This window comes from Psittacula echo, assembly GCF_963264785.1.
Source record: "Psittacula echo genome assembly, chromosome: 21".
Taxonomy (NCBI): domain Eukaryota; kingdom Metazoa; phylum Chordata; class Aves; order Psittaciformes; family Psittacidae; genus Psittacula; species Psittacula echo.
The window spans coordinates 6,817,600-6,845,323 of NC_137757.1; the positions used below are offsets into that span (position 1 = coordinate 6,817,600).

General features: G+C 62.8%; 4 protein-coding genes across 5 annotated transcripts; 2 read left to right on the forward strand and 2 right to left on the reverse strand.

Moving 5' to 3' along the window:
- Nucleotides 1-1,933: 1,933 nt before the first annotated feature.
- Nucleotides 1,934-8,689, forward strand: DLGAP3 (DLG associated protein 3; the record flags this gene model as incomplete). Its single annotated transcript, XM_080632238.1, has 10 exons — nt 1,934-2,959; nt 3,856-4,061; nt 4,660-4,726; nt 4,847-5,081; nt 5,605-5,945; nt 6,053-6,138; nt 6,932-7,356; nt 7,613-7,704; nt 7,871-8,014; nt 8,471-8,689. The coding sequence occupies 10 exons, from the start codon at nt 1,934-1,936 to the stop codon at nt 8,687-8,689; spliced, it is 2,841 nt and encodes a 946-aa protein (XP_080488364.1).
- Nucleotides 8,690-10,786: 2,097 nt separating this feature from the next.
- SMIM12 (small integral membrane protein 12) lies at nt 10,787-12,036 on the forward strand. Its single transcript, XM_080632329.1, has 2 exons — nt 10,787-10,839; nt 11,048-12,036. The coding sequence occupies exon 2, from the start codon at nt 11,064-11,066 to the stop codon at nt 11,340-11,342; it is 279 nt and encodes a 92-aa protein (XP_080488455.1). The 5' UTR covers nt 10,787-10,839; nt 11,048-11,063; the 3' UTR covers nt 11,343-12,036.
- A 4,945-nt stretch (nt 12,037-16,981) lies between these two features.
- On the reverse strand, nt 16,982-20,228 carry GJA4 (gap junction protein alpha 4). Of its 2 annotated transcripts, none has more exons than XM_080632372.1 (2): nt 19,796-20,228; nt 16,982-19,189 (listed from the first exon to the last, which is right to left on the reverse strand). In XM_080632372.1, the coding sequence occupies exon 2, from the start codon at nt 19,166-19,168 to the stop codon at nt 18,137-18,139; it is 1,032 nt and encodes a 343-aa protein (XP_080488498.1). In that variant the 5' UTR covers nt 19,169-19,189; nt 19,796-20,228; the 3' UTR covers nt 16,982-18,136. The 2 variants fall into 2 exon arrangements, with proteins under 2 accessions (XP_080488498.1, XP_080488497.1); XM_080632371.1 differs by having other exon boundaries at nt 20,037-20,158.
- A 2,049-nt stretch (nt 20,229-22,277) lies between these two features.
- Nucleotides 22,278-23,039, reverse strand: GJB3 (gap junction protein beta 3; the record flags this gene model as incomplete). Its single annotated transcript, XM_080632401.1, has 1 exon — nt 22,278-23,039. The coding sequence occupies one exon, from the start codon at nt 23,037-23,039 to the stop codon at nt 22,278-22,280; it is 762 nt and encodes a 253-aa protein (XP_080488527.1).
- Between the last annotated feature and the right edge of the window lie 4,685 nt (nt 23,040-27,724).

The following is a 27,724-nucleotide window of genomic DNA, read 5'->3' on the forward strand; positions in this document are numbered from 1 at the left end:
CCCTGGTGTTAAATGGCACAACATTCAGCCAGGCTGGGTTTGCCCCTCTCTTTTTGAGTCTGTGTTTTGGTGGCACAAATCCCTTTCTTCCCACGAGATGTGCAGTGTGAGTGGCCTTCAGCAGGACACAGATCTGGCTGGATCCCCCTGTCCCATGTGGCAGCCTCCTGCCTGCACTGCCCATGCTGGACAGGACTGAGGAGCAGGCTTGGTAGCTTTCCCTCCCTCTTCAAGTGGCTACCTCCCCCAGGACACGGGTCTGGGGACCCTTGGCCATGCTGTTCTGCTGAGACCCACAGCATCGCTCCCAACCCCTTCCCCATCCCCAGGGTACCCACAGGGGCACCAGGTGGTCCCTGGCCAGGGCTCAGGCGCTTGCGTGGCTTTGGTGAGCTGGTTCTGGCTGGGATGCACCATCCTTCACCTTGGCTCATCCCCATCCTCTGCCATCTCCTGCTCTGCCGGTGGCTGCGGGATTGCTGTGGCAGGGCCCAGCTTTGTTTAACTCCTGCTCTTGCTGTGCACAAAGCCCCGCTGGGCTCGTGCTGATGGGCTGCTCCACTATTTTGACTTCTTCTCCCTGCTGCAGCAGCAATATTTGGATCACCTGAGAGCTTCCCTCCCCGAGCAGATGATAGCTCAGCCCGCGGGGGGGGAGGCAGAGCCGGGAGCCTGTGTGTCTGTCTGTCCATCCTACTGCCGATCGCAGGCTCGGTCCCTGGCAGCAGCTCTCCCAGGAGGCTGCAGCATACTTTGGTTAAGATGCAGCAATTAGGGAGCCTCATTAGAGCTGGAGCACGACTGGGAGGGCAGGGGGAGAGGCACAGGACTGAGCATCCAGCCTTGCAGCCTGGAAGGAAGGAAGGAGGTGGTGGAGGCTTATTAGGGCAGATGTGTGCCCTGGGCGCTGCTGCATCCTGTCTGCTGCTTGCCACCAACACACACGTCACTACCCACCCTGTGACCATCAGGGGCCTCCAGCCCCTTTCCCCTCCTGGGTTTCCCAGTGTCCCTCTGATCCCCACGTGTCAGACAGACCCCATGTGCATGGGGACCATCCCACGGTCACCTTTCCCATCCCACAGTCACCTTTTCCTGCAGTCAGTCTTGGATACAGGCAGCCCACAGCACCCTGCCTGCATATGATAACGAGAGCATTAATGATGCCTGTTAATTAGCTGAGCTACACTGGGGAATAAGTAATTTCCTCATTTACAGTCATACCAAAGGCACAGCCTTTGAGGACCATAAAGAAAACAAACCTCTGTGGGTGCACACAGCTCCAGTGTCCCCAAGGCCAGCCTGGCTCAACACCATCCATCCCCCTGCTTCTGTGAGCCATCTCCGCTCCCTGGATCTCCATCCGTGGGGGCTGGAAGGACTGTGGGAGCTGGTGGGGCAGATACTTGTGGGTCTCCATCCGCGGCTGGGCACGGGGCAGGGAAGATGGGCTGGATGGAGGCATCAGAGCGCGGCTCCCCTGCGCCCCGCGGCAGCTCATTAACGGCTCCGTGAATCGCAACGGCTGAAAATCCCAGCCAGAGCCATTTCCTCATGGAGAAACACTTCATAATATTTGGTGTCGGAGAAGAAAACAAGTTTCTGATGATGGCAGCGTGTCCTCCCTCGCCGTCTGCAGGCCCATGCTGCCTGTGCTGCTGCTGGCGGCGCCTTCTCCTTCCCGCTGCCGGCACTGTGCCCCCCTTGCCCCATGGAGAACCAGGTTTCTGGCATTCCAGGGGCTCAACCAGGGCCAGATCCTGCCCTGAGAGCTTCCCAACCCTCTCAGTCCATTCCCATGGGGGAGCCCCAGTGTTTTCCTGGCGGTGGGGTGCAGGTGGGAGTGTGACGCTGTGTCTGTCCCTATCCCCGCAGATGAGCCCGCAGGGACAGCCCTGCAGGATGCCGAAGCTATGGGGCGGGTGCTGAAACCATGAAGGGCTACCATGGGGAGCGTAGCCAGGTACAGCCCTCCTCCGGCCACCGTTGCCGCTGCATCCCAGAGGACTGCCAGCATCCCGCTGACTACATCCAGCACGGCCCCGAGGGCCGGCCGCCGTACCCCCTCAGCCCCAGCGAGCCGTGTTCCTTGGAGCATCCCTACTGCCCGGCGCGGAGCCCCGGCGCGGCCAGCGAGTGCCCGGGTGGGCCCTTGAGCGAGCTGCCCTCGGCCAGCGCCAGCAGCACCTTCCCGAGGATGCACCACGCGCAGCAGCCGTACGACTCCTGCGACGAATGCATGGCGACAGCAGCCCACCCCACCAGCAAGATCAACCGCCTGCCCCCCACGCTGCTGGACCAGTTCGAGAAGCAGCTCCCGCTGCACCACGACGGCTTCCACACACTGCAGTACCCACGGGCCGGCGGCGCCGAGCCCCGCAGCGAGAGCCCCAGCCGCATCCGCCACCTCGTCCACTCCGTCCAGAAGCTCTTCGCCAAGTCCCACTCCCTGGAGGCGCCGGCCAAGCGGGAATACAACGGTGCCAAGATGGACGGCCGCGGGGACGGCTACCACCACCATCACCACCACCACCACCATCATCACCACCACCAGTCCCGCCACGGCAAGCGCAGCAAGAGCAAGGACCGCAAGGTGGACTCCCGGCACCGGTCCAAGATGATGGGCTGGTGGAGCTCCGATGACAACCTGGACAGCGACAGCAGCTACATGGTGTCCGGGCGGCACGCTGCCGACCAGGGCACCCAGTACTGCATGGACGCTCCCGAAAGTGCCTTCAGAGACTTGACCTTGAAGAGTCTAAAAGGCGGCGGGGAAGGAAAATGCCTGGCTTGTGCCGGCATGTCCATGTCTCTGGACGGCCAGACAGTCAAGAGGAGCGCCTGGCACACCATGACCGTCAGCCAGGCACGGGAAGCCTACCCCAGCGCCGGCAGCACCGAGAAGACCTTGATGCTTCAGGAATCAAAGGCCAAAGACCGAGCGTACCAGTACCTGCAGGTGAGGGGCTGGGCAGGGGCTGCCACCCCAGGGACTGTGGCTGGTGATGCCGTGGGGTGAGCCAGGGCTGAGACCTTCCACCCCAGCACCCCAGGGCTCTGTGGGGATGCTCCAGCTCTGCTCCATGTCCTGCGTTGGTCCTTGCTGTCCCTCATCTGCCTCCTACCCTGTACCCGATGGATTTGGGGCTCTGCTGGCTTGGTGGCCTCTCGTCTGCTTCCTCCTTGTGGCTTTTATCCAGCTTGTGCCTGGCTGGGTGCCACCCCCTGCCTTGTCACCGGGTCCCTTCTAGGTCACCCCCCTTCCAATTAAAATCTAATTAACTTTTCTCTTCCTTTCCCGGGGGAAGGAGACAGGGATTGGCAACGCCGCGCTGGGCAGGGGAGGGGGGTGGCTGGGGCCCCTCTCTGCCAGTAGCGGGGGCATCTGGGCAGGGGGCTGGCCCCACTGCCCTCCCCATGGGGCTTGGGGGGCACCGTCCCTCTGCCACAGCCCGGTAAGGACCCCGTGGTGCCGGCAGGACCAGCAGCTGGTGGCTGTGCTGGCATGGGTGGGATTTGGCCCAGCCGTGCCTGCCGGGGGGGCTGCGAGGTGGGAGATGTTGCATTGTCCCGTGTTTTAGGAATGGGACTGGGCACAGGGAGCTGTAGCTGCTGGGAGGGCTCAGCTCTCTGGATTTAGGGGCTTTCTCAGAGCCCCCAGGGTCTGTCCCTGCAGCTGTGGGGTGCTGTGGGGAGGGCAGGGGAGTTGTGGAGTGCAGGCACCAGCCTTGTGTTTGGGCCATGCATGCACACCGGGGCTCGGGATGGCACAGGCCATGTGGCAGGCATGGCGCTTGGCATCATGGCCACGGGACCGCAGCCACTGCATCTTCCCACGCTTGCCTCCCGCTCCAGGTGCCCCAGGACGAGTGGAGCGGGTACCCGGCGGTGGGCAAGGACGGGGAGATTCCCTGCCGGCGGATGCGCAGCGGCAGCTACATCAAGGCCATGGGCGACGAGGACAGCGCCGACTCAGACATCAGCTCCAAAGTATTGCCCAGGGCGGCCACGCGGCGAGACAGCTACCGCCGCTCCTCCAGCGCCGACCAGGCCAGGACCAAGTAAGGGCTCTCACCACCCAGACCCATCTCAGCACTGCAGGCAGCAGCGGGGCCATGGGCTGGAGCTCCCTGGGAGGATGAGCAGCATCATCCTTGCTTACAGCCCAGTGCAGCGGTGCTGAGCCCTGCCCCTGAGCTGTAGCTGTCCTTAGTGGGTGCTAGGATGAACGTGGCTGTGCTGGGCTTTGGGGTGGGACCTGCTGCTGCAGCCACAGCAGAGGCTGGAGAAAAGAGGCACGTTCAAGAGGAGATGACTGAAACACGCGCAGTCCTGGAGGCACATTCAAAAGGAGAAGACTGGGACATGCCCCAGTCCTGGAGGGTGGCTCCTTGTCCCCGTTCCCACTGCCTGGAGCAGGCACATACCTCTCCATCAGTCTTGCACTTCTGGGGGGTGGCTCCATACCCCCAGGACAGTGTTTTGGGGCAGTGAGGAGTGGGGACAGTGGTAATGGCCATAATGAGCATCACTACGGCTGCGTTTCCAAATGCTCTGCTTGAATATGTTGCTTTTGGTGCGATCCCTTCTATTCCCACTGTCTCTCATTAGGTTTGCAAGTAGGCACTATTCTGATTCATATATCTGTAACTGTCCCAGCTGCTGCACACCACCGCGAATGCTCCCGCGGGGACAGAGCTACGGGCGCTCCTTCACCACCGGCCAGGTACGGTCCCAGTGCTGCGGGGCAGTGCTGGGGCAGGGAGGCGTAGATGTCCCCCATAGCATCTCCTGCCCTGCTCGGCCCCATCTCGATACCCCCAGCCTCACCCGCTGCTCTCCCCAGATCAACGATGAGCTCAACCACCAGTTCGAAGCCGTCTGCGAGTCGGTGTTTGGTGAGGTGGAGTCTCAGGCCGTGGAGGCGCTGGATCTGCCCGGCTGCTTCCGCATGCGGAGCCACAGCTACCTGCGGGCCATCCAGGCCGGCTGCTCCCAGGATGACGACTGCCTCTCGCTCTTCTCCATGTCGGCCCCAGCCGGGCCGTCCATCACCAGCAGCATCCTGAAGCCCAGCACTTGTGAGTCCTGGGAGGTGGTGAGGGCTTGGCCATGTGAGGGACCCCCACATCTCCCTGCCTTCATCTGGGAACATGCCAGGGGCTGCTGATGTCCCCACTCCTGCCCCAGCCCCATACAGCCCTGGCAGAGTGCGAGCATCCTGCTTGCAGCTCAGCCCTGGCGTGGGGTGCGAGCATCCTGCTTGTGGCTCAGTCCTGGTCAGGGGGCTGCTCTGTGCCCCCAGCACTCGACTGCTGTTCCCTCCATCCCCCCACTTCCATCCCCATCTCTGCCCCTTGAGGGTGCTGTGGGAGCATGGCCAGCGTGAGTCTGGGGTGGTTTCCAGTGGGGACAAACAAGCCAAAAAGCCCCCCTGAGCTCCAGCCTGGATCTCATCCAGCTGAGGTGCAAACCTGGTGGGTTCACGAGCCCCTTGTTGTGGGAGGAGGTGGGCACCATTCCTGGGGCCCCTGTTCGTGGCGGGAAATGAGCAAGTGTCTGTGTTTTCACGGTCCTTTTCATCCTGCGCCTCTCCCACCACAGCCTTCAGTTACAGAAAAGCTCCACCTCCCATCCCTCCAGGAACCAAAGCCAAACCCCTCATCTCCGTCACGGCGCAGAGCAGCACTGAGTCCGCCCATGAGAGCTACCTGCCCAGCGAGGCCACGCGCAGCTCCGCATGGTCCAAAGAGTCCGCGGCCCGCTGCAACTCGGCTGAGAGCCTGGACACCTCCAAGGTGACGTCCGTGGCCCTTGACCTGCCTCCGGTCCAGCCCCGTGCTGCTCCCAAGCCCTCCACACTCATCATCAAGGCCATTCCCGGCCGGGAGGAGCTGCGGAGCTTGGCTCGGCAGAGGAAGTGGCGTCCCTCCATCGGCGTCCAGGTGGGATTCGCTCCTCCCTGTGGGCTCCAAGCTGGCTCCGAGCCTGCCTGAGTGGCATGGGCCATAATGAGCTGCTGTACCAGCACCCTCCCTCTGTCCCTCGTCAGGTTGAGGCCATCTCCGACTCAGATACGGAGAGCCGGAGCCAGAGGGAATTCCACTCCATTGGGGTGCAGGTGGAGGAGGACAAAAGGTACCGCGCAACCGGGCTGGGCTGAGACCTGCCACACTCACTGCACTGTGGGTCCCTGAGCAGCACGCTCCATCACTGCCCCACAGCAGCTTTTCATTCTCTCCCCTGGCTGAGACCCCCAGAGCTCAGCACTGTCCCCATCCTGGGCAGGATCTGCCCTGTCTTTGCCCTTGTACCTCACTGCTGCAAGCAGACTGCCTGCTCCCCTCCCTGTGCTTGGGTCCCCTCTGCTGAGGCTCAGCCCTGGGCTTTGCACACATGAAAGCTTTGGGCTTTCTTGTAGCTAAACATGACATTTTGGCTGGGTTGGGAATGCCGAGTGGCAAGACCTGCATGGCCTGCAGGAGGGGAGCTCCTGCAATGTGCCCACACAGCCTGGTGCATGCTCCTCCATCCTTGGTCCAGTGCTGGTAGCCATGGAAACGGGCTAAGAGCAGAGGAGATAAGGGACCAGCAGGTTGTGGCTGCTCAGAGCTGTTCCTATGGCCCCAAATGCTCCAGAATTCAGATTGATACCGGCATTCCCAGCCCCATTGTGGCTGTGGGCATCCCTCACTCAACCCCTGCCTGTCACGGTAACCAGCGAGGGGACGGAGCAGTGGGGCTGTCCTTGTTGGCTGCGGCTGCTCAGAGCCTTTCCCATGGCCCCAGATGCTTCAGGATCCAGACTGATCACAGCATCCCCGGCCCCATCAAGCCTGTGGGAATCCCTGCCCCTGCCCAGCAGGGTGACGGGCAACCAGGGCTGTCCCTGTTGGCTGCGGGGGTCCCCATGCACTCTTGCTCTCTGCAGGCGAGCGCGCTTCAAGCGCTCCAACAGTGTGACGGCAGGTGTGCAGGCGGACCTGGAGCTCGAGGGCTTCACCGGCCTGGCCGTGGCCACTGAGGACAAAGCGCTGCAGTTCGGGCGCCCCTTCCAGCGGCATTCCTCGGAGCCCGAGACCGGCCGGCAGTACGCGGTGTACAAGACGGTGCACACACAGGGGCAGTGGGCGTACCGGGAGGACTATCAGCTGCAGTACGACACGGTGGAGGTGCCCCGGCGGGATGCCTGGATGGAAAGGGGCTCCCGCAGCCTTCCCGACTCCGGACGTGCCTCCCCCTGCCACCGCGACGGGGAATGGTTCATCAAGCTGCTGCAGGCTGAGGTGGAGAAGATGGAGGGCTGGTGCCAGCAGATGGAGAGGGAGGCTGAGGACTATGACCTGCCGGAGGAGAGTGAGTTTGGGGGAGTTCTGGTGTTGGGAGAGACTGGGACCACCTTGGGACCACTTTGGAGCATCTCCCCTGCCAAGGCTAAAGAGGTTGAGTGGGGACAAGGAACACCAGGAAACCCTTTGGGATTAGTGGGGTCTGGAGGAGGGAGGAGTTGCCCCATGGTTTAGCGAGGTGCAAGGGGGTGCAGGTCCCCACCATGCAGGGACAGGCTCTGTGCCCCATGGGAGCGCTGACTGTCTGCTCTCCCCCCTGCCAGTCCTGGAGAAGATCCGGAGTGCCGTGGGCAGTGCCCAGCTCCTCATGTCCCAGAAGGTGCAGCAGTTTTACCGCCTCTGCCAGCAGAACATGGTGAGTGCCAGGCAATGGTGCCATGGGGTCAGCCATGGCCAGTGGGAAAGGGACTTGGTAATGCCATGGGGACAGAGATCCCCCAGCAGTGAGGTGGCGGGATGACCCTATGGCCAGTGGAAACGATGTCCCACAGGGTGATGTGGATGACACTCTGTCCCTGCAGGATCCCAACGCATTCCCTGTACCCACCTTCCAAGACCTGGCCGGCTTCTGGGACCTCCTGCAGCTCTCTATTGAGGATGTCAGCATGAAGTTTGCAGAGCTCCTGCAGCTCAAGGCCAATGGGTGGAAGATTGTGGAGCCCAAGGTAAGGGCAGGGCTCTGCTGCAGGCACTCGTCCCTCATCACCTCTCCCTACCTTCACCTCCTCCTCAAGCATATCTGCACCCAAAGCACCACTGCTTTGCTGGGCTGCTGCAGGGGACTGCTCTTAGCAAACACTTGGAAAATAGAGCTGGAAAACACAAGGGTAAAGAAGGGGCAGTTTCCCTGCCATGGGCTCGCTGGGCGTTTCTGGGCAGCGCTGCCTGCATAGGGACAGGCAGGGTCTTGGCATGGGCAGCCTGCGGCAGGATCCTTCACACCAGTGCAGGCAGATGAAAGGACGTGCACCTTGGTGTGCAGGAGGGTTTGTGGGGCCATCTCACCATGGCTTTGGCACCCACCATGCACGGAGGCGTCTCACACTCCTGCTGCCTGTGCCGAGCCCACCGGGATGCCTGTTCCCGGAGAGCCCATCCTGAAGCCGCTGTTGTCTGCGCAGGAGGAGAAGAAGGTGCCTCCCCCGATACCAAAGAAGCCGCCGCGCTCCAAGGTGCACCCGGTGAAGGAGCGCTCCCTGGACTCGGTGGACCGGCAGCGGCAGGAGGCCCGCAAGCGGCTCCTGGCAGCCAAGCGCGCTGCCTCCTTCCGCCAGAGCTCGGCCACCGAGAGCGCGGACAGCATCGAGATCTACATCCCTGAGGCGCAGACCCGGCTCTGACCGCAGCCTCCGCTTTTCTACCCGGACTGGACGGCGTGGCCGTAGCTCACTGTGACGGGGGCCGCGGGGACAGCCTGGGGCAGCTCTTGGCCCCGCTCACAGCTTCTCTCTTTTCTATCTTAGACCTTTCGTGGATTCCACGGCGGGGGAACACAAGCCCGGTTCTGCCCCGTCCCATTGCCCCCCCTGCCCGCATGCCCCTGACAGCCTCTCCCGGGGTCCGGGGCTCTCCCTCCCTCTGCCCTCCCTGGGGCCACGTCCCAGCTCTCTGTCCTCTTCCCACCCCTCCTGCACCCCCTCCCCAGCCTGTGTCCCCACTGGAAGAGAGGTGACCCCCAGCCTCCGGCCCCCCTGGGCTGGAGGGGAGGGGGCTGCAGGCAGGCCCCCCCAGCCTCTCTGTATTCAGTGCAATCCCCCCAAACCCAGTGGGGACGGGACCCCCAGCCCCACCAGCACCAGGCCTTGGGATGTGGTAGGGACACAGGGATCCCCTGCACTGCCCCTGCCTGCCTCCAGCTCAGGTGCCACGGGGGACCCAGGGCTCCTTCCCTATATAGATCTATAACTATAACCTGAGGAATAAACCAGAAACTCCCCATGCCCAGCGCTGTGTTCTGCCTGGCGGGATGGACCAGAGCAGCAGGAGCCCCTGGACACAGCCCCGCTTCCCTCGCACGGAGCATCGCCATGCGCTTCTCCCCTTCCTGCTCAGCCCTCCTTCCCCATCCGTCTGCCCTTCCATCCGTCCGTCCTTCCCTCCTGCCAGCCTGGAGTCTGGGAGCACCTCTGCAGCGTGGCACTAGCCAGGGATGGGGGATACAGTCCCCCTGTGCCTTGCCACCAACAGGAGACACATCCCAGTGTGTGAGTGAGGTGGTGGTGATGGGGAGACCTGCCTGTGGTGCCAGGGACCACCATGGCTCTGCCGGTGGGGGCTGGATGGGAGCGTGGACATGACCAGCAGCTGACGCTTGAGTGTGGGGCTGCTGGAGGTCCCCCTGATGGGTCACCCCTTCTCCCATAGGATGGGACACCCCAAGACGGAGCTGCCATGCGCTTGGTGCCCTCTGGTCCCTCTCTAAGCATCCTGTCCCCCCCAGTGTCCGTTTTGGTGGCAGAAGAGGGGAGGACCCCATCCCTGTCCCTCACCCTGCCACGCAGCATCACCAGCCACCCCCAGGCAGGGCCGGCAGGTGCCGGGAGCTCCTGAAATCCATGGCCAAACGTCTCCCAGGGCCCTGGGGCAGGGCAGCGGGATCAAAGGCAGCTGGGGGGGGGCCCAGCTTGTGCTCCCCATGTACCAGGAGGGGGCCAGGGCCAAGCACGGGCGTCCCTTGCTCCAGGGCGTTCTGCCCGTGCTGAACACCCGCGGGACGGCAGCGCCCCCTCAGCCACCCAAAGCCGTTTCCCTCCCTGCTCCCCCCCGCACCCTGGATTTAGGGATGCGCCCGGGAAGGGCCTGCCCGCCCCGGCCAGCGCCGTGCAGTGACCGTGACACGTGGCTCCCTTTTTATTGTACCGAACCGAACCGAACCAACGCAGTTAATAAAGATGACTTTGGTTACTCCGGGCCAGCGGCCGCCTCCCCGCGGGGACACGGCCGGCACCGGGCTCGCCTTTCCCCCGTCTACTGCCCTTCGTGTCGGGCGGGTGGGAGCGATCTCGCCGTGAGGCAGCTGGGGGGTGTCTGCAGGGCATCCCATGGGGCTCTCCCCCTATGAGTTTATCCCCGTGGCTCTCCCCATGGGTGTCTCCCCATGACTCTCCCTGGGGGTCTTTCCCTGTAGATCACCCCTTGGGTCTCCCTGTGGCTTTCTCCACTGTGTGTCTCTCCCCATGGGTCTCTCTCCGTGGGTATCTCCATATGGGTCTCCCTATGGCCCTCCCATGGGTCTTTTGCTGTGTGTCTCTGCCCATGGTTCTCTCCCATGGTTTTCCCTCATGGATTTTCCCGTGGATCTCCCCGTGGATCTCCCCCGGTTCTCCCCCTCACTCTTCCCACGGACCATCCCCAGCCAGGGCCGTTCCTCCAGCACCGTTCTGTCCGCCAGGGGGCAGCACCGCCCCGCGAGGGGGCCCAGCTGGGCCGTTGTTGTCGCTGACCGGAAGAGGCGGGCGGCGGCGGCGGCGGCGGCGGCAGCCGGGCCCAGGTGAGCGGGGCCGCCGGGGGCTCGCTCCGGCTGCGGCTGCGGGAGCCCCGCGGGGTCTGGCGCGGCCCAGGCGAGCCCGAGCCCCTGCGGGTCAGTGCTGAGGTACCGGCGCGGCCCGCACGGTGCGGCCTTGTCCCGCCAGCGCCTCGCAGGCCGCGGGAGGGCCCGGGCCCGGTTTGTGACCGCCGCTTTCCGCCCCCCGTGGCAGGCGCAGCCCCGGCGCCATGTGGTCCGTGCTGTGGGCGGCCGTGCGCTCCAAGGCGCCGTACGTCACCTTCCCGGTGGCCTTCGTGGTGGGGCTGGTGGGCTACCACCTGGAGTGGCTCCTCCGCGGAGACCCGCCGCCCGCGGCCGAGGACGAGAAGAGCATCTCGGAGCAGCGGGAGGAGCGCAAGCTGCAGGAGATCGCGGGCAAGGACCTGACCAAGGTGGTGAGCCTGAAGGACAAGCTGGAGTTCGCCCCCCGCGCCGTACTGAACAGGAACCGCCCCGAAAAGAGCTGATGCAGAGTTACGTGGACAAACGGGAGCCCTGCAGTGACTGCCCTGGGGCTGTGTCCCACAGCACCAGGCTGGGGACTCCCCCATCACCTGCGCATCTTCCACACACCCCTGGCGTGCACCGTGCCTGGGCAGTGCACTGTGCCCATTGCTGCTCTAACCCCGCGCAACCCTCCAGAGGGTCGGGGTTTGCCCTCCAGACACAGCACCCAGACCTCCTGTGGGGCAGGGAGGGCAGGGAGCCGTGCTTTGGAGGTGGAACGTGTCTGCAGCTCATGAGCTGTCAGCCTGTCCAAGCCCCTGAAGCGCAAAACCCGCTGGGCTTGGTTTCACCCACATCTCTTTAGGTTTGGTTTCTTCCATGGTGTGAGGATAGAAGAAGCAAGGCCCTGAGTGACACAGGGTTGGGGTCAGGCTTCAGGAGGACCTGCTGCCCTGCTTACAGCTCTGCCATGGCTCTTTGCAACCCCAACCACAGCACCACGCTACTGCATCACACCCACAGGAGCCTGAGCAGCAGTGGACATCTCCAGGGAACCCCTCTCTGTGTCGTCCCAAGGCTTCAAAGTGAGGAAGAGGGACAGGGGAGGTGCAAGTCCTGGCCCTGCTTCTGTGGTGGAGCTCTGAGTGTGACTTTGGGTTGGTGTGTTGAGAACAGGGACATCTCTGCCCTGTATGGAAACAGCCAGAATAAACTTCTGTCTGTCCTTGGGCCTCTGTGTGTTCTGCACCAGCCCCTGACCCTAGCCCTGGCTCACGGTGTGCTTCTGCTCCCTGTGTTTTCCACTCCTTCTACCCTGGCAGAAATGCCATCATTGTCCCTGACGGGCACTGACCTCAGGGCCTGGCAGTGGGGTGGCAGGCAGGAGGGAGGGGAAGGCACCGAGATCCCAGCCTGTGCTGTGGCTGTTCCTCCTTCCCAGCTCCCCAGCCACATCATCTGCTTCCTCTCAGCTCCTTATCTAGACAAGAAGGGCTGTGGCAGTGCTGGGTAGGGTCCCAGGGGCCGGCGGGGGGGTGTCCCACTGGGCTGGGCTGTGCGTGGTGGTTATCCTGGGCTGTGTGTTGTGGTTATCGCTGCCTCCCGGCTTGTTTTTTCCCCTGGTGCCTGAGCGAGGCCTGGCCCTGGCCCTGCCTTCCCCTCGCAGGGACGATAAATCTGCCATGTCTGGTGCAAAGCCCTGAGGTCAGCAGCCGGTTTGGTGTTTCACACCGCTCGGGCCCACTTCCTCAGGGCCCTGCTGACAGCTTCATGCCGGCGCTGCCCGGCTGTGTTTACCTCCCGACCTGCTGTCCTCAGCTGGATCGCTGCCCTCCAGCCGAGCCCAGAGCCCGGCACCACCGGGAAGCCACAGGCCTCCGCTCTCACGGCATGTGGGGCTGGGCTGGAAAGTGCAGGAGGAGGCTGGGGACAACACTGACTGTCCCAGCTCTGCCCCGCTGCTGCCTCCTGCACTAGGGCTCACAGCACCACTTGTGCCACCACCGTGGTCCCCCTGGCACTACCTTGAGGTAGCTCCTGCCCTTGGCCTCTCACCTCCCCAGCCTGGTTGAGGGTTCCCTATTGTGCTCTGGGGTGGGAATGGTCCTGTCCCTTCCCCCAGGCTGGGACCAGCTGGACCCAGCTCGGAAACGTCTTCTGAAATGCCTTTGTTCCCCACGCCGGAGCGGCTCCCTCGGCTGTTTATAGCCCATTGATTTGCCTGTTCCCAGGCCCGGCCGGGCACAATCGGGCTTTGTCGGGGCCTCGCTGCCCCGTTTCCTCCCCTGGGCCCAAGCGGTGTCGGCTGGGGGGGCTGCTCCAGTGCAGTGCCCTTGGGAAGGGCTGAGTCCCAATGTGGCTGCAAGGGCACTGATGGCATCTCACTGGACAGCCTCTGCCCTGCTCCCAGCACCACTGCCTTGCTGGCCCTGCTGCCTTTCCCGCTGGTTTCCATGTGTCTTCCATCCATCCCTGCGGCAGATGCTGGCTGTGGAGTCCCGGCAGGCGCTTGGGTGAAGCTGCTTCCCAGAGACCAGTTGCCTTTCTCCTAAGGCCTTGGTGCTGTAAACCCACCCTTCCTCCCATTGAATCCCAACAATGTGCTGCCTGGGAAGCGCCGGCTGGACAAGAATAGGAGCCGGCGAGCAGTCAGGGCTGGGGTGAGCAGCCACAGTGCATCATGAAGAGTGAGAGGAAGCTTTGTTGAATAAGCCATTATGGCAAGAAACTGCACACAGCCCCTCAAGTGCAAGTCCTTGGCCTGGTCCAGCACTGGGTAATCCAGCTGTTCCCAGCATGGCACAGCTGGAGCTGCAGTGGGACTGCATTGTCCCCAGGCCTGTGTTTTATGCGAGAGCATCTTCCCAGGGCTGGTCCAGCTTCTGGGGCAGGCTGCATTGTGCCATAGAGCAGGGATACAATTCGGCAGCTGCAGAAGTGCTGCCTGTCCCTGCCCAATCCATGGTGGCTGTGCTTCAGGCTCAGGAGCAGCAAGCTGGCTCTTTAGCTCTTGTCATGGTCCTGCTGCCTTGCTGCAGCATCCAGGCTGAGCCTCTGCCCTTCCTGGTGCTGGGTTTGCTCCTGGGGTTCCACCACAAAGAGCTTGGGAGAGGTGGCGGTTTCCAAGGCAGGATGGGGCAAACGGGGGCTGTGCAGGGGTGAGCTGTGCCCCAGCTCTTTGGGGTCAGCCCAGGGCACGGGGAAGGCTGCTGTGCAGGCAGGAGCAGTGGGAGCCGCTTGGCACAGCTCGGCATGGCTTGGCACACCAGGACAGCCGCAGCGGTGTCCGGTCAGGTCACAGCAGGGATGCACCAGCTGCGTGGGCTGGGACACGGTGACCTTGCGCTGGCACAAGGGCTGCTCAGAGCCCGCAAGGCCTGGAGTGATGTTGTTCTGGGAGGGCTCTGGAGCCTGAGGGCCTCATGCTCCCATGTCCCATCCTGGAGCAGCACAGTCACCCCGGAGCACCCAGGGTGTGCAGGCAGCCGGTGTCCCTGCAGCCCCAGGACATGGAGGGTGCTCACCCCAGCTCCACCAGAGAGCAAATGGTGCATCCCCCGCAGCCCCTGGGGGCATCTGCTCCCTCCCGTCCTAAAGCCGAGGCTGTTTTCCCAGGCTCCAGTTCTGCCCTTTCCATGAAGGCAGCCGAGTCCTTTCCCAGCCTCCCCATCTTGCTCATCTCTCCCTGCGCATGTGCTCCGTGCCCTGCCTGATGGCTCCTTTCTGCAGCCAGCAAAGCCCTGAAGTGCTGTGGGAGAGGAGCAGCTTTGCTCTACACTGAGACACGTCCCTGGGTCCTGGCTGGGCACAGCTACAGTGGGACATGGCTCCTTCCCACTTGGCATTGCCTCTCGCAGCCACAGCTCAGGGCTGACTCCCCATCCCCATCTCGGCTCATTGCTTTCAGGCCACATCATCCTCCAATGCCAGGAAAAGCTGCTGCAGCTCCTGCTCTTGCAGTGCTGCAGAGGGACGATGCCGCTGGCAGGGGCTGGTCCCAGCCTGTGGTGGGCAGGGGGTGCCAGGCGCCGCGGTCCCGCTGCTTCGGCACAAGGAAGTGGCTGGAGGGGAGCGACAATGTCAGGATGCGGGAAGTCATCGGGGCTATTGAGCGCGTTTCCTCCCGCCCGCGGTTCTCACACGGGGCCACATTCATTGTCTGCCGTGCCCGCGCGTGGAGGGCTAAATATAACCCCGGGCCCAGGGAGGAAGGGAGCTCTTTGGGGTTTGCTTTTCCCTCGCTCTGCACTGTTGGCAGCGGTGCTGATAAGGGCAGGGTTGTACCTGGTTTGGTGTCGCCTCGATGGTGGGTGCTGCCGGCATGGGGTCTGTGCCCAGCTCAGGAGGATGCTCCTGCCCGATCACCCTGAGGGGCTGCAGGAAATGGGCGCTGGGAAGCTGCGGCAGAGCCCTGGGCATGCATGGGGGATCCAGCATTGTGTGTGTGGGGGGACGTGCTGTGGCCCTGACTGGCATCGCCCTGCCCAGCGCTGTGCCCTTCCTCCCCTCTCAGATGCAGCTTTGCTCCTGCTGTGGCTCTTCCTGTGGCGCCTGGATTTAGGCACTTGCTGCTTTCTGTATGCTGGGAGAGCTTAAAAATAAACTCCTGGTGCTCAGCCAGCTCCTCGGGCAGAGCCTTGCTGCAGCTTCTCTCCCTCAGACCACGACAGGGCTAAGGGCAGGGGGAGCCCAGCGTGGACTGGGTCTCTGGGTCCAGAGCTGAGTCTCAGGGTGCCCGTGGAGAGCCCCTCACCGCAGCGCCCAGGCTGCCTGTGCTGTCGCAGGGCTCAGCATCACAGTTCATGGCCCAGCACCGGGATAGCGAGTGTCATTCCCAGGAAAGGACCAGAGGAGCCTGTTTACTCAGGACAGAGCTCGGAGGTGTGAGAAAGGCCGAGCCTGTCCGGCCCCCGCTATCTGTCCCCAGGCTGTGCCAAAGGCCCTGCCTGCGCCCTTATCAGCAGCAAACTTCTATTTGCCTAAGGGCTGCCTGTCTTTGGGGGGGCTGCTGCCAACACCAGCCCCACTGCTGCCCCCTCCCTGGCCCCCCCCGCAGGTGAGACCCTCACTGTTGTTGTTGGCCTGTGCCACGGGCACCGGGTCAGTGCAGCCACCCCGAGCCGCCTTGTCACAACACGGGAACAATAGCGGGACGTGGAGCTGTGTTTGCGCAGCGCCGGCGGCCGGGCACCGTGGCCAAGCAGAGGGGTTCTCGTCCCTCTTTGTTTTCCAGCTTTCCAAGCGTGATGCTGCCCCGGTGCCAACACAAATATCAGCCCAGGAGAGGGGAGCGGAGGGGTGAGCACACGGCACGGCTGCGCTGTTACCTTTCACACGGGCATTTCCTCCTGGCTGAGGACGTGGGGCTGCTCCCCGAGAGCTGCAGCTCTGCTGGTGCCTGGGGAGCACGGGGCTGTGGCCCCCTCTTGCTTTGGGGTGCCCCAGGACATCCCTCCCAGGCAACAGGACCAGGGTTCCTCAGGGTCCCTGCAGAGGGGATCTGCCCCAGCATCCTCACGCAGGGCACAGAGGAGGGTGAGGGCTCTGCGTGCACCCCAGACCCCCCCAGGGGATGTCACCCCCCTCATCCCCAGCAGGGAGAGGAGCCAAAGGCAGGCTCCGCTGCTAGCCCAGGCTCTGCACCAGGGGTGCCTCCCTCTGCACTTCCTTCAGCGGCTGATGGCAGCGATATTACCCCTATCATCACCCATATTTCATTCTCTCCAGGGTATTTTTAGGCCGTCCCACCCTTGCTGAAGGGGCCCTCAGCAGACAGCAGGCTCTGCCCTGGGCTGGCTAGGCCAGAGAACCTAAACAACAGCCCCAGCCGCATTGTGTGCCTTTATCTGTGGCTCATTTCCACCTATTATGCAGCCACGAGCAGCTCCACGGCCTCCACTGGGTTTATCTGCAGCAGAGCTGGGGCAGGGTGAGAGAGGCTGAGCTCTGCTTTGGGTCACCAGGAGCCCAATGGCCCCAGGCAGACCCTGGGCTGCTGCTGGGCTCGAGGGGACAGGATGCTATAGCAGTGAGAGTTGTGCTTTCAGTGGGTGCATAGCCTCAGCAGCACAACTCCCCTTTACCCATCCCCATCCCTCATCCCCAAACCCTTACCACCATCCCAGAGGCAGCTGCAGGAAGCAGTCACATCACACATCACTTCTGTTCATTCATCCAACTTTATTCAACAAGGTACAACACTGAGTCTGCCAGGAGGAAAGGAACAGCACGGAGGGCAGCGCCTGCATCCCAGCCTCATGCCTGGGTCACGCAGGACCTTCCCCTTTCACAGCATTGGTGCGATGCAGTCAGAGGCAATGCTCGTGTGGCAGCAGTTGGTTCTTCCATCTCTCCCCAGCACCTCAGCCCACAGCAGGAGACGACCAGTGCAAAGCAGTAAAACCAGTAACATCAAACCGGTAGTTGTGAGGCTCATTCCTCCCTTTGTAAAACACCCACCGGGCTCAGGGGCACACAGCCAGGCTGGACACAGCTCCCCAAGCCCCTGCACAACTGCTCCTTTAAGGCAGAAAACTCGGTGCTCAGGCCAGCAGGTTAAAAATAACTTAGACACACGCATCCCATGGGAAAGGATCCAGGGCCAGGAGGCGCGGGGGGGGAATTGCGCTCCCAGGGCACCCGAGTGGTGACCCTGCAGCCATCGGGATCAGCTGGTCACTGCAGAGCCCTGCTGCTGGCTTAACCCCCCCGTGTCCATGGGGAAGGGGCAGCTCCTCCAGCAAAGCCTGGTCAGGAGCCACTGGTCCCACCTCCAGGGTGACAGCAAGGGGCTGGTGGCCAGGACCCCTCAAGCAGTGGTGCCCCCGCCCTGACAGGCTCCATGCAGAGGCTGGAGGCGAGCGGCTTCCCACGGCCACACGCTTGGATCTCCCGGTGCTGGCGGCGGCTCCAGAAAGCCCCAGGGTCCGGCCAAGCCGCAGCTCCTAAAGGGCAGCATCCTCCCGCCATGGCCCCGGGGACAGCCTGTTCCCAGCCGCGTGGCTCCAGGGATTTCTCCCTTTCCCACGGCGCAGCACGTGGGACACGGTGTCCCGGGGAACTCTGTGCAGTTTCCTTCCTTGCAGGGTCTAGTGGGGAAAACAGGAGAGAGCAGAGGCTCTGCTCCAGGGCAGTGCTCAGCCCCAAGCCCCAGCACCACGTCCCATGGCAGGCAGGTCAGTGTGGGCACAGCCACCGAGGGGCCTGGGTACCGCACAGCATCAGGCAGAAGGCAGATGCCTGCCCATGGCCAGCACCTTCAAGGCACAAGGGGCCAAGGAACGTGCCCCCCCGGCCAGCCAGGGCCAGCCTGGCTCTAGACGTACTGCTTCTTGGAGGCTGAGCTCCCGGGCCGGCTGCACAGCTTCTGCTCTGGGGGGGGGGCATCGGCAGTCCTGGGGACATAGGGGTCTGACAGGGGTCTGCTGCTGCTGCCCAGCGCCAGGTTCTCCTCGTTGTGGAAGTTGGCCCAGTTCTGCTCGCTGGAGAGCTTGTGGAAGGCCTGGTAGGACGGTGTGTGGCTCTCGGCCATGGGCAGGAAGGGGTAGTGCTTGTGTGGGTAGGCGCCTGAGACCATGTCACTGGCAAAGGCGTCCTGGCTTGGGATGGCTGGGTCCGACACCTTCTTGATGTTGCTGAGCAGGTTCTTGCAGCAGAGGTGGAAGAGCTCGAGGAGGTTCAGGATTAAGGAGATGAGGCCCATCACCAGCATGAAGATGATGAAGATGCTCTTCTCAGTAGGGCGGGAGATGAAGCAGTCCACCTGATGCGGGCAGGGGTCCCTCTTGCACACATAGCGGGGCACCATGGAGAAGCCGTACAGGTACCACTGACCAACAAGGAAGCCAGCCTCAAAGATGCTCTTGCAGATCACACTGGTGATGTACGTCCACATCAGCGCCCCTCGGATCTTGAGCCGCCCATCCTCTGACACGTAGATCTTGGACATCTTCTTCTCTATGGCTGCCAGTGCCTGCTCGATCTTTGGGTCCTTGCTGTGGATAGCCCGGAGCTCATTCTCCTGTTGCTTCAGCTTCTCCTCCTTCCGTGAGAGATAGACAACGTGGCCCAGGTAAACCAGGGTTGGGGTGCTGACAAAGAGGAACTGGAGCACCCAGTAGCGGATGTGGGAGATGGGGAAGGCTTTGTCATAGCAGACGTTGGTGCAGCCAGGCTGCTTGGTGTTGCACACGAAATCTGACTGCTCGTCCCCCCATACAGACTCCCCAGCCAAGCCCAGGATGAGGATGCGGAAGATGAAGAGCACGGTGAGCCAGATCTTCCCGATCACGGTCGAGTGCTCCTGGACTTGGTCCAGCAGTTTCTCCAGGAAACCCCAGTCACCCATCTTCTATGGAGCCTCGTGCCTCTGCCGATGGAGAGGGGAGAGGAGCCAAGTCAATGCTCTGTTTCCATGCTGGAGAGCACAGATGGGGCCACCTAAACCCCTCAGGACACTGCTCTGCACAGGGGCCCAGCAAACCCACTGAGGAACATCCCACACATGAGGGATGGAGCTGGGCTCAGGAGTGCTCCTCCAGCACCCCACTGCCCAATGGGGAAACATGGGGCTGGGGGAGAAGAGACAGTGCAGGGACTTACCTCCTCCAGGAGCACCCAACCCACAGTGCCCGTGGTCTGTGGCCGTCCTGGATTCCCAGGAAGCATCCCACAGCAAAGGGCTCATTGCCTTTTCGGTTTGGGGCTGCCCCAGGTGCCCACAGCACCCAGAGAGGGGGCACAGCAGGGGCAGATTTGCCTCTCTTACAGCCCAGCTTTACCGAAGGGCAGAAAGCAGCAGGGGTGCAGGAGGGGAGCCGCAAACCCCAGGCTACAGCAGCCACCCCAATGCTTACTCAGGGCTCACCCCAAACTGAAGGGTCAGTCCCTACGCAGCTCCCTTTCCATGGGGCGATGACACCCCAGCCCCGGAGCACTCCCCCTTGCCCAGGGACACCCCCAAGACCACACTCACCGCACAGACCCGCTGCTGCTCCGAGGTGCCTCAGCCTCCCCCGGGCTGCAGCGAGCCCAGCCTGGCTGGGGGAGCTGGGAAGCGGCCGCAGCCCTGGCTCCTAATTAACCTCTGCCAATTAAGCAGGTAGAGGAGCCGGCTGCGCCGTTAAAGGGACGCCCGGCAGCGGTGGGTACCCCAGGCACAGGGTTCCCAAGCGGTGCCCGGTGCCCCGAGGGGGTCCCCGGCGCCGTGCACTCACCTCCGCCGCTCCGGGCACGTCCCGCCTGGCTCGGGCCGCGCTGGGTGTTTGCGGGGCGGCTCTGGCCGTGCGGGGCCCGGGGAGTCGGGGGAGGAGCGCGGGCAGGAAACAGGGGCTGGGGCTTAGCGCAGGGCCGCAGGTGTGCGGGGCCGCCCCGTCCCGCTGCCCCCGGGGGGCGGCCCCCACGGGGCGGGTCCGCGGAGCTCCGGACCCCCGGCACAGCGCGGACCGTCGGGGCCGAAGCCGGTGGGGTCGGTGGGGAGCCCGCTTGTCCCCGGCTGCGGCTCCGCCAGCGCTCATCGGGAGGGGGACCCATGGCGCTGCACGCACCCTGAGCGAGTGACCCCACTGCTCCCTGCCCGAGGGGAGCCAGCCCCGGGGCGTCCCCGCGATGCTCCGCTCCCTGCCCGCTCCGGCGGCGGGTCCGTGCGGCGCGACGGGCGCTGGGTGGTGCTGGAGCCCCACCGGAGCCCGGCACTGCCCGGCCTCGTGCCCCCGCCGGGCCGAGCCCCGGGTCTGGAGCGGGGCTCTGCTGTCGGGGGGCTCTGCGGGGGTGCGGAGGCCTCGTAACACGGAGCTGGGGCAGCGAGGGAGCAAGTGCTGCTGTTTAATACAGAGGCTCCAGTCCTGCTGGCTTCGGGGGTGCAAAACCTCTGCGTATGCCCCCACTCGGTGTCCTGCAGAGCTGCAGAGGGCTTGGCATGGGCTGTGGGGAGCTTGGACTTGGGCTATTATAGAACCAGAAACTAGGCCAGCCTGCACACACAGGTGGGAGCTGCCACCTCTCCCACACCAGGATGTGGCATTTCCTCCTCAGTGTCAGGGCTGGAACAGCGTCCTGATACTTAATAGAAGATAATTGCCACCCTTCAGGAATGCCCATGTGCTGCTCCATGACACCAGGGTGCTGCAGAATCCAGCCATCCCACTGTGAATGCCACTTCCCCTCCGCCACCCCTGGGCTGTGGCTGCCCAAGTGGCATGGCCCCTCTTGGTGCCTGTCCTCAGGGATGCTCTGTGCCCCACAAGCCCTCGACGGGTGGAAATGTTCACCTCTGAGGGGCTGTTCCAAAACCACAGAAACACTCATGGGGCTGGGGCCATGAACAACGTGGAAACACAGCTGGCCGGCCATCAGCAAACCCTGCTCTTAAGGAGAGATTAAACACAAAGCATTGCTATTTATTGTAATATTTATCAAGGTTTAGTAAATAATTGATGCTGATCCCTCCTTGATTTCCTTGGGGACCAGTGTGCGGTTCTGGCTGAACTGGAGTTTAACGACGCATGACAAGCCGGGAGGAGGCAAGGATGGACACCAGGCACACCGGTGCCAGGGCTCAACCCACACTGGCATGGGTGGGAGTGGGGGGGGCCCAGCTGCGGTCTCCTGGGGAACCTTTGCAAATCCATTTCTTCTGCCCTCACTGGTCCCCCCAGTTAACAGCGCACAAAGCAGATCCCAGTGTCCACAGACAACACGTTTATTGGCCTTTTGGATCCGTAGCTCATGCTGTGTGTGACATCTGTCCAAGGTGAGGGGGATGCAAAGGCACCAAGGGAAGCAGCAGAGCCAGCGAGGGCATCTGGGTAGGACACCAGCATGGTGCTTGCATGAGCAAAGGGGCCTGGTTCTCTGCCCCAGTACTGGCCAACTGGGCAAATGGGGCCAACCAAGCCCTGCTCCTCTGTGACTCCTCTGGCGCATGAAGAGGGCTCTGGCCACGGCGCTGAGCTCAGCATCTCTTTAGGGCATTGCTGTGATGTCCAAGCCCTGTGGCACCACCACGAGCAGTCAGCCCAGCTCCAGGGCTGCCCTCGCCTTACCTGCGTCTGCTCGGCCGCACACGGTCCTCTCTTGGGGCACTTCAGTTGTTGGGTTCAGTCATTTCTCGCACCTTGAGGGTTCAGGGACTTGGAGGCTTGAAAAGCGTCTGGGCCACGGGGAAGCGAGGCAGCTGGGATGGGCTTGCTCACAGCTCACAGCTCACAGCTCCTCTCCTCTGCGGGAAGAACAGACCCTCAGACATGCCCATGGGCAGCCAGCACCAACCTGCCTGTGCTGCTGGCACAGCCGGAACGTGCCCATAGTCCCAAACAGGAGTTTCCCATGGATGTGTCCCCCTGCCCTTACAGCCATTGAGGTCCTGACACCCCTGCACACTTCTCCCTCCCTCCTGCCCTCCCAGCAGCCCATCAGACAGCAGCGAGGCTGGGAGCTGAGGCCTGCAGGGTGGTCACTCACCTCGTCTGGGACTTGTTGTCCTTCTCCTCATTCTTGAGGTGGCACCGGCACGTGGAGGCCTTGCTGTAGCTGACTGAGCGCTTGGTGGACTTCTTCCACCTCCGCGCACGCCGCACAACCCGCTTGAAGATGAGGTAGAAGATCTCACAGACGGTGAGGACGATGCAGATGGAGGAAGCTCCGACCATGAAATAGGTGAAGACTCTCTTCTCGGTCGGCCGAGCGATGTAGCAGTCTACAATGTTGGGGCAGGGGTCCACGTTGGTGCACTTGACCAGCCGTGGCAAGTTGAAGCTGTCCCACATCTTGTGGAGGAGGTAGAGGAACAGGATCTCTATGATAAGCTTGAAGAAGAGGCTGAGCAGGTAGGTCCACCACAGCCCGCCGTGCTTCTTGCCCGTGTTGCTGTACAGCTTGGGGCAATCCTCTCCGTTCTTCTCCCGGTTCTTCTTCTCGCGGTCCTCCCTGTAGGCCACGTGCATGATGACCAGGAGGGAAGGACAAGTGACAAAGATGAGCTGCAGGGCCCAGAGGCGGATGTGGGAGATGGGGAAGAAGTGGTCATAGCAGACGTTGGTGCAGCCCGGCTGCCGCGTGTTGCAGTCGAAGTCCTTCTGCTCATCTCCCCACACGCGCTCGGCAGCCACCACGTAGACCAGCACGCGGAAGACAAAGACCACGGAGAGCCAGATGCGGCCGAAGGCTGTGGAGTACTTGTTGACCCCACTGAGCAGCGCCTGCAGCGTCTTCCAATCCATGGTGGCTGATGGAGACCAGAGTCACCCAACCTGGAGAAACCCCAGCAGAAGCAGTGGGTGAAGAGCAATGGAGGCACCTCATCATTTGCTATGCTTCATTCCATCCCCCCCGGGTTCTGTCCTGGGTTTGGGATGTGGGCACAATCCCACCTGCAGGTAATAAAACCCATCCCCACACTCCTCTGGTGGGGGAGGTGACTCAGCCTCACTGCACTTCCGTCTGACAGAGCCTTTGCCGTAAGGGATGAGCCACGCAGCCAAGTGCCTGTCACCAAATCCAGCCTGATTGCGTGTGATGGGGTAAGCTGGCAGCGTGCTCCACTGGAGCAGGCCAGGGTCAACGGGGAGAGGCCGTGCCCAGGCAGCGGGGGGGGCGGGGCTGGGATTTCAGCAAAGCAAAGGTCTGTGTGTACACCGGGTCCCTTGGGACAGGGTGGGAGGAGACCCTGCAGCACATTTCCATCCCAACCGCATCTTCCTCCTCCCCCGCTGCCTGCAGGCACATGTGCGGGTGCCCACCAGGATGGACCCCAGTGCCTTGCCAGTCCCCTTTGGCTTCCCAGCACTGAGGCACAGGGTCAGTGATTGCTTCATGTTCCCCTTCCATGGTGGGAAGGATGGGAGGCAGCAGGAGCCCCCTGGAAACCCACCCTGGCAGTGACGGGGCTGAGCTGGCTCCCCATGGGTGCAGCGTCAGACCAACAATGCACCCCAGCACCCTCCCCTGCACACCCGGCACCAGCACATTGTGGGGGTGGATGCTGCCCTTTACCATTACGGAGATCTCATGGGATCCCAGCTGGTCCCAGCCTTCCCTGAGCCTCAGTTTCTCCATGGGTGAAACGGGACAAGCCAGCCGCCATGCTTTGCTAACGCCAAGAGCCGAAGGGGCAGTGGCTGCTGCAGAGCTGGGATGCTGGGAGACACCAGGACCAGCGTTTGCTGCCGCAGGTGACGCCCGAGGCAGCCGTGCATGGCTGAGAATGGGGCTGCTGAAAGCGAGAGTCCATGCGTGTCACCAGGGTGTCACCAGCACCTCCCTGCTCCGGCAGCACTGCCAGCGGCCCCGGGGCCCCGCGCCGGCCAAACCAGCTCCACGGCTCAGCCTGGGGCTGCCTCAGTGCAAGGCTTTGACCCGGAGCGCCGCTGCTGCCTGGATTGATGAACCCGGGTGGGTTTCACCCAGGGGTGAGCTGGCAGCTCCTCACTGTGCTGTAAAGGTGCCTCCCCTGGCACACGGCTTCACAGCCAGGCTGGTCTCACCCTGCTTTTGAGGAGCTGAGGAACCCCCGCTGCCACTGACATGAGCACAGGGGGTTTGCAGTGTAGGGGTGAAGAGCACAGCAGAGCAAGCTGAGGCCAGGGCCCAGGAGGTGGCACCGGGGCTGGCAAATGCTTCCAGTGGGAACACGTCCCAGATACCACCAGATCAAAAGCTTCATTCAACCCCAAGCGCTAATTCCTTCCGTCCCAGCTACTCAGGTCAAGCAGCACCGTGTGCTCACACAGAATCATAGAACCATGCAATGGTTTGGGTTGAAGGGACCTTAAAGCTCCTCCAGCTCCAACCCCTGCCACGGGCAGGGACCCCTTCCACTGGAGCAGCTTGCTCCAAGCCCCTGTGTCCAACCTGGCCTTGAACACTGCCAGGGATGGGGCAGCCACAGCTTCTCTGGGCACCCTGTGCCAGCGCCTCAGCACCCTCACAGTAGAATTCCCACTCCCAAGGAGCCGCTGCCCATTGCCCAACCGAGGCCCCTCGAGTCGTACCTGGAGGGGGCTCAGGCTCCTTCCTGGCTCACCAGGGGCTGTGTGATGGGAAGTGCCCAGTGCGGGGCATGGCTGGGGGTGCGATGGCACAGGGGTGATCACGGTCCTCTCGTCCGGGGAGTCCTGGGGCTGCAGGGAAGGAACAGAGCCTGGAGCAGTGCCCAGAGCCTGCGGGGCTGCCCCGGAGCCCCTGCTTTCCCCTCCTCAGCCAAAAGCTGGTGCTCGTGCCTGAAGCCCAGAGTCCCTGCACAGCCCCAGGGTGAATGCCCCCTCGCCAGCCAATTCCCCCATGCCCATTCCTAGTGCTACCCATGATACCCAGCACCCATCTGCCCCGGTACCCACGTGTCTGGCTCAGTCCAGCGCCAGCTCCAGCCGTGGACCCGCGGCAGGGCAAGAAGGGGTTGGGAGCTCCATGCCCAGCCCCATGCTGGTGCGTGCTGTGTGCCCCAAGGAGCACACAGAGCAGGGACAGCGCTCCCGGTGTGCTGGGCTCTGTGGGCAGCACTGATTTGCCTCCCGAGGAGCCCAGCACCCTCACCAGCCCCTGGCGTGCCAGCCCCCTGCGTCACCACTGGGTGCCAGGTCCTGCCCCGCGTGGGTGCAGGGTGTGGGGCTGAAAGCGCCCAGCTCCTGCCTGGGGTGCGAGCGCAGCACCTTTGGGGGAGGCTCAGCCTTTCTCAGTCCCTGGGGACAACGGTGGGACAGAGGAGCGAGGCCTGGGGTGGCCATTCCTGCTCCTTGGGCAATGCCATCCCCCTGCATCGCCCTCCTCACCTGGGTGTGCAGCCCCAGCAAGCAGTGGCCCCAGCACTGTCGGTAGGGTCCCAATGGGCACTGTGCAATACTGGGGGCCCTGCAGGCACAGCAGCCCCAGCCATAACACATCTCCCACCGGCACCCCGTGAGCACCATGGGATCTGTCCCCCTACACCCCACACCCTGCGGTCCCTGTGAGCACCCTGGAGGTACCTGCCTGGCCGGCAAAGGGCCAGAGGAAGGTGGTCGGATCCGGGATCGGAGCAGGGAAGCTCTTTCCTGTCTGCGTTGCCTGCAGCCCTCCTGCGTGCCCAGGTTGTGTCCGTGGCGCTGAGCGTGTGGGGAGGGAAGGGTGGTTTGTTCTGCTCCCAGTAACTGGGTGAGTCTGGCAAACAGCTCCTGTAGAGGCTCTTGTCTGCGCACACGCACGCACACGTTCAGGTTGAACAATAAAGGCGGGTCAAATCCTGCAGCGAGAGCGACGGGGCCGGGTTCCTCCACAAGCAACACCAGGAGCTCCTGCCCAGGTGATGCTCAGTCCCTGCATGGGTGGCTCCAGGCGCAGCAAACCCTGCACAAGAGCAGGGCAGCCGGGGGCTGACCCTGGGCTCACAGCAGTCCCCCAGCTGCAGTCAGGCAGCACCCACTGCTAAGAACCACAGCTTACGCAATCACAACCCACTTTATGCATTACTTTTGCCTTAGTAATAGTTTTGCAACAGCTCATCGGTATCTCCAACCTACAGCAACCTGCAGCCACCGCCCCGCTGGCACCGGGGTGTCCTGGATTAGACCTCTCCCAAACCATGGCACAGAACGGGTGTCAGCTCATGGAAGCAGCGTTCCCACCCAGCAGGACCCTGCCTCCTGCCACATCCTCATGGGACCCGGGATGTGTCCCTGCAAGGGAGGTCCCGTCCCTCTCCCCAGAGCCTCCCCCTGTGACAGCCCCATCTCGTACCCCCGTGGCCCGGCCAGGAATGTGTTTCCTCTTGCCAAGCACACGCTGGGCTTTCCCCGGTGCCGCACCGGGGCCACCCATCCCAGAGGGACGCGCTTGAAGAGCCCCGCTGGGTGCTCGGAGCCCTGAGAGCTTTGCTGCCCGCACTTGTGGCACACAAGGAGCCGCTTTCCCAGCAGCTCCTGGGCTCCAGGAGGTCACACAAAGCATGTGAGGGTTTGCTGGGCTGGGAACAGCAGCAGGGAGAGGCCGCAGCGATGGGAACCCAAGAGACCCAAAGCAAACACTCCTGGGAACGTGGGTGCGGAGCAGGGGCAGGCTGGAGGAGGGGCAGACAGGGACCCTTGATGGGAGCTCTGGAGCCGGGAACCAGGAACCTCCCCTGACCCCGAGTGCCTCTGCCCGGTCCTATCGGCAGGATCAGGAATTCGAGCTATGCTGCAGGGAACCGGAGCAGGCGGCAGGAATCCGGGGGCTGTGGCTGTTGAGTTGAAACCCAGCAGAGAGGGAAGACATGGGGAGCCATGTGCAGGTCTGAGTGCTTGCAGAGGCACCAGCTCCCTGCCCCTGTAATGATCAGGTGAGGAGCGGGGCCAGGTGCCTCCAGCAACCTCTGGTCTCCAATTCTGGAACTTCAGGAGAGGCCACGGGGCCATGGGGAGAAAGTTCAGGTGTCTTGGCATGGGCAGATGATTTTCCCTAAGGCAGCTGGGTGGGAAATGGAAACACCCAGTGTTTGGCAGTGTTTGTTGGGCAGTGTTTGTTGGGCAGTGTTTGTTGGGCAGTGTTTGGCAGTGTTTGTTGGGCAGTGTTTGTTGGGCAGTGTTTGGTGGGCAGTGTTTGGCAGTGTTTGTTGGGCAGTGTTTGTTGGGCAGTGTTTGGTGGGCAGTGTTTGGCAGTGTTTGTTGGGCAGTGTTTGGTGGGCAGTGTTTGGCAGTGTTTGTTGGGCAGTGTTTGGTGGGCAGTGTTTGGCAGTGTTTGTTGGGCAGTGTTTGTTGGGCAGTGTTTGGCAGTGTTTGTTGGGCAGTGTTTGGTGGGCAGTGTTTGGCAGTGTTTGTTGGGCAGTGTTTGGTGGGCAGTGTTTGGCAGTGTTTGTTGGGCAGTGTTTGGTGGGCAGTGTTTGGTGGGCAGTGTTTGGCAGTGTTTGTTGGGCAGTGTTTGTTGGGCAGTGTTTGGCAGTGTTTGTTGGGCAGTG